Source organism: Pteropus alecto, unplaced genomic scaffold (genome assembly GCF_000325575.1).
Source record: "Pteropus alecto unplaced genomic scaffold, ASM32557v1 scaffold80, whole genome shotgun sequence".
In the NCBI taxonomy this organism is placed as follows: domain Eukaryota; kingdom Metazoa; phylum Chordata; class Mammalia; order Chiroptera; family Pteropodidae; genus Pteropus; species Pteropus alecto.
The window spans coordinates 3,880,318-3,883,243 of NW_006430460.1; the positions used below are offsets into that span (position 1 = coordinate 3,880,318).

The 2,926-nt window shown below is 48.4% G+C and overlaps 1 protein-coding gene across 1 annotated transcript; it reads left to right on the forward strand.

Moving 5' to 3' along the window:
* Positions 1 to 8: 8 nt before the first annotated feature.
* LOC112480020 (zinc finger MYM-type protein 2-like) lies at positions 9 to 2,800 on the forward strand (the record flags this gene model as incomplete). Its single annotated transcript, XM_025047099.1, has 3 exons — positions 9 to 312; positions 617 to 737; positions 2,148 to 2,800. Coding segments are annotated over 3 exons (618 nt in total), but the record flags the coding sequence as incomplete, so codon positions are not given.
* Between the last annotated feature and the right edge of the window lie 126 nt (positions 2,801 to 2,926).

Here is a 2,926-nt window from a genome sequence, read left to right on the forward strand (position 1 = left end):
GGGGGAGCTGCTCTTCGTCTCGAGTCTCGAGCCGCCATAAAGCGCCGCGCTCTGTTCAAGGGTCCGTGTTCTCGCGGGTCGAGGAGGACTACCTGTGGCGGATCCAGCAGCTGGGCGCGCACTCCCCGGTGGCGCTTCTGAACACACTGTTCTACTTCAACACCAAGTACTTCGGCCTGAAAACCGTGGAGCAGCACCTGAGGCTGTCCTTCGGCACGGTGGCCAGGCACTGGAAGAAGAACCCCCTGACGATGGAGAGCAGAGCGTGCCTGCGGTACCAGGTGTCTTCCTTATGTGGCGCGGATAGCGAAGGTAGCGTGACAGCCCCCTCCCCGGGGTCCTGCGGCGGCGGGGAGAGAGCCAGCCTCGCCTCGGGAGCGGTCCAGGCCGCTTGCTGGAGCCTGAGGGCTGTCATTGTCATAGAGCAAGGCGGCCTCGTGTTCCTAAAACATCTCAGTTCTTTCTGTTGGAGAAATTGTGGTCCAGGAGCCATGGCCTGGAGCTCTGAAGGACGCCCGGTCCCGTCCTCGGTGTGACAGGCCGGGATGGATAAAGTGGGTCGTGCCTCTGTTGGCGAGGCTGGGCTTAGGAAGTTTATGTGATTTTTGTTTTTAAGATAAAATTACTACTGGAAAGAGAAAACATGAAGATGATGAGCCAGTATTTGAACAAATTGAAAATACAGCCAATCCTTCTAGATGTCCTGTGAAAATGTTTGAATGCTACTTGTCTAAAAGGTGAGTGTGGACGAGAGTTAATTTTTAATTAAAGTAGTGGTGAGAGGCCGCTGCCGTGAGTGTAACGTCACCGAGCGGTGACAGTGCCCGCCGACCCTTCTCCAGGTCTCTCTTCTCGCTTATGCCCAAGTCCTTTCCATTGGACTTCAGTCCCGTCGCTATAAAGTGCTCAGCTCATACATCAGACTTCAGGGATCAAGCCTGTGCTACGAAGTCACTCTGCTAATGAAACCACAACTTTAAATTGTGGCACGTCTACTGACCGTAAAGCCAGGGGCACGAATCTTTTTTGTAAAGAATCAGATAGTAAATCTTTTAGGCTTCGTGGGCTGTAGAGTCTCTAGCGCAGTTTCTCAAGTCTGCTGTTCAACCAGAAAGCAGCCTCGTACTACGTGCAAACAAACAGCCACGCGTGTCAGAGGACGGCTGCCCAGACCAGCGACGGCCGTGGTTTGCCACCTCCTGGGAAACGGCGTCAGAGGCGGGCTGGGGAGGTGCAGACAGAGGCGGAGGGCTCACGTTTGAGGGGGACGGCCTTGCGGGAAGGTCCGGCAGCGTGTTCTGAGGCGCCCTGCGCCCCCACCCACAGCCTGGTGCCAGCACACGCTTCTAAGTTTGAGCCGGCGACAATGTTTAGGGACCATGAATTATTTTACACGTGCCCATTATTTTTAGTATGCACTCTCTAATTTTCAAAAGTTAATGTGAACTCGGAATATATTTTCTTCTTTTTTTTTTTAGAATATGTTTTCTTAATGAAAATAGAGTTATAAATTCTAGTTAGCTCCCCAAGTTAGTTCTCAAGAACTCATAAAAACAGTAGTGTCACTTAAGGGTGAGAGTAATATTTCTGACGATGGTTTTGGGATGGCCCTGTTTGCCTGCAGCAGAACCGGGGTCTTCTGGGGGCAGTAGGTGTCAGCTAGCTGGAAACTCCAATCTCAGTCTTACCTCGTTAGTGTTTTAAAAATCAGGGCTCTATTTTGTAACGCTGCGCAGTATCTTTATTTTATGTGCTACCATACTTCATTAATTCCAAGGCGCATTTTACACATCTGACCATCTGTGCAGCTGGGATGCATGTTGTAATTGATGCATCTTAAAATTATAGCTGCCTGTGTTTTACTCATTCAGTGGCAAGATTAAAATAATGATTTAAAAGAATGTTTCTATTAACAGTGTCTTGGATTCAGCGAAATACGGAGTTTAGATTATGATGCGAAAGTAGTCTTTTATCACTGAAATTAGCTTTCAAAATAGCTGGGTGATAGACTATTGAACTTAGGTAACGGGGCGCGCGGTCTGACCACGTAACGTGGCGGTGGTAGTGGAATTATTCTTGAAAGCAGAGAAAGTTGTGGGGAATTTTGCACATATACTGTAAAATTGACTTTCTCCTTTCTCCCCAAGTCCACAGAATCTTAATCAGAGAATGGATGTTTTTTATTTGCAACCAGAGTGCTCCAGCTCTGCCGAGAGCCCCGTCTGGTACACGTCGGCCTCACTGGACCGCGGCACCTTGGAAAACATGCTCGTGCGCGTCCTGTTAGTGAAGGACGTTTATGATAAGGACTGTTACGAACTGGACGAAGACACAGACTGAGAAGGAACCTTCCGAAGCAGTCGGGACAGAACAGCGTTAGATAGTCAAGCTGCTAGGTCTTTGTTAAGGCAAACATTTCAAGTTTACTCCTTCTGTTCTGAGTTTTGTAGCAGTGAACCCACACTGGGTGTTACCATGTAAATAATCTGTGAGTGAAAGTTGCCATTATTCTATGTAGTGGTTTTAGGATACTTAACAAATACATTCAAATTCTTTTTTTATTATTATTTATTTGATTAGGTCTGTTTGTAACTTTTTACATGACAAAATACGAATGAGAATGTGCCATGCATAATTTTTCCTGTAGTAAGAAACGTCCACATTGCACAACCCCACTGTCACAGGGCTTCCTGGAGGGGCTCTCCCCGCGGGTCCCGGCCGGGCGGTCGCGTGCGGGAGCACGACGGAAGTCAGAGCTTGCGGTGTTTTCAGGATGTTTAAAATAAACTGTAAACTACTAGGCTGGGGTTTTGGTTTTGTTTTGGGGGGGGGCCGTTGGTTTTGTTTTGCGTTTTAGTGACTCAAGCCTTACGAGGTTGCGTAGAGAGGTCCCGCCTCCTGTACCAAAAATAGCCGAGCGACGCTG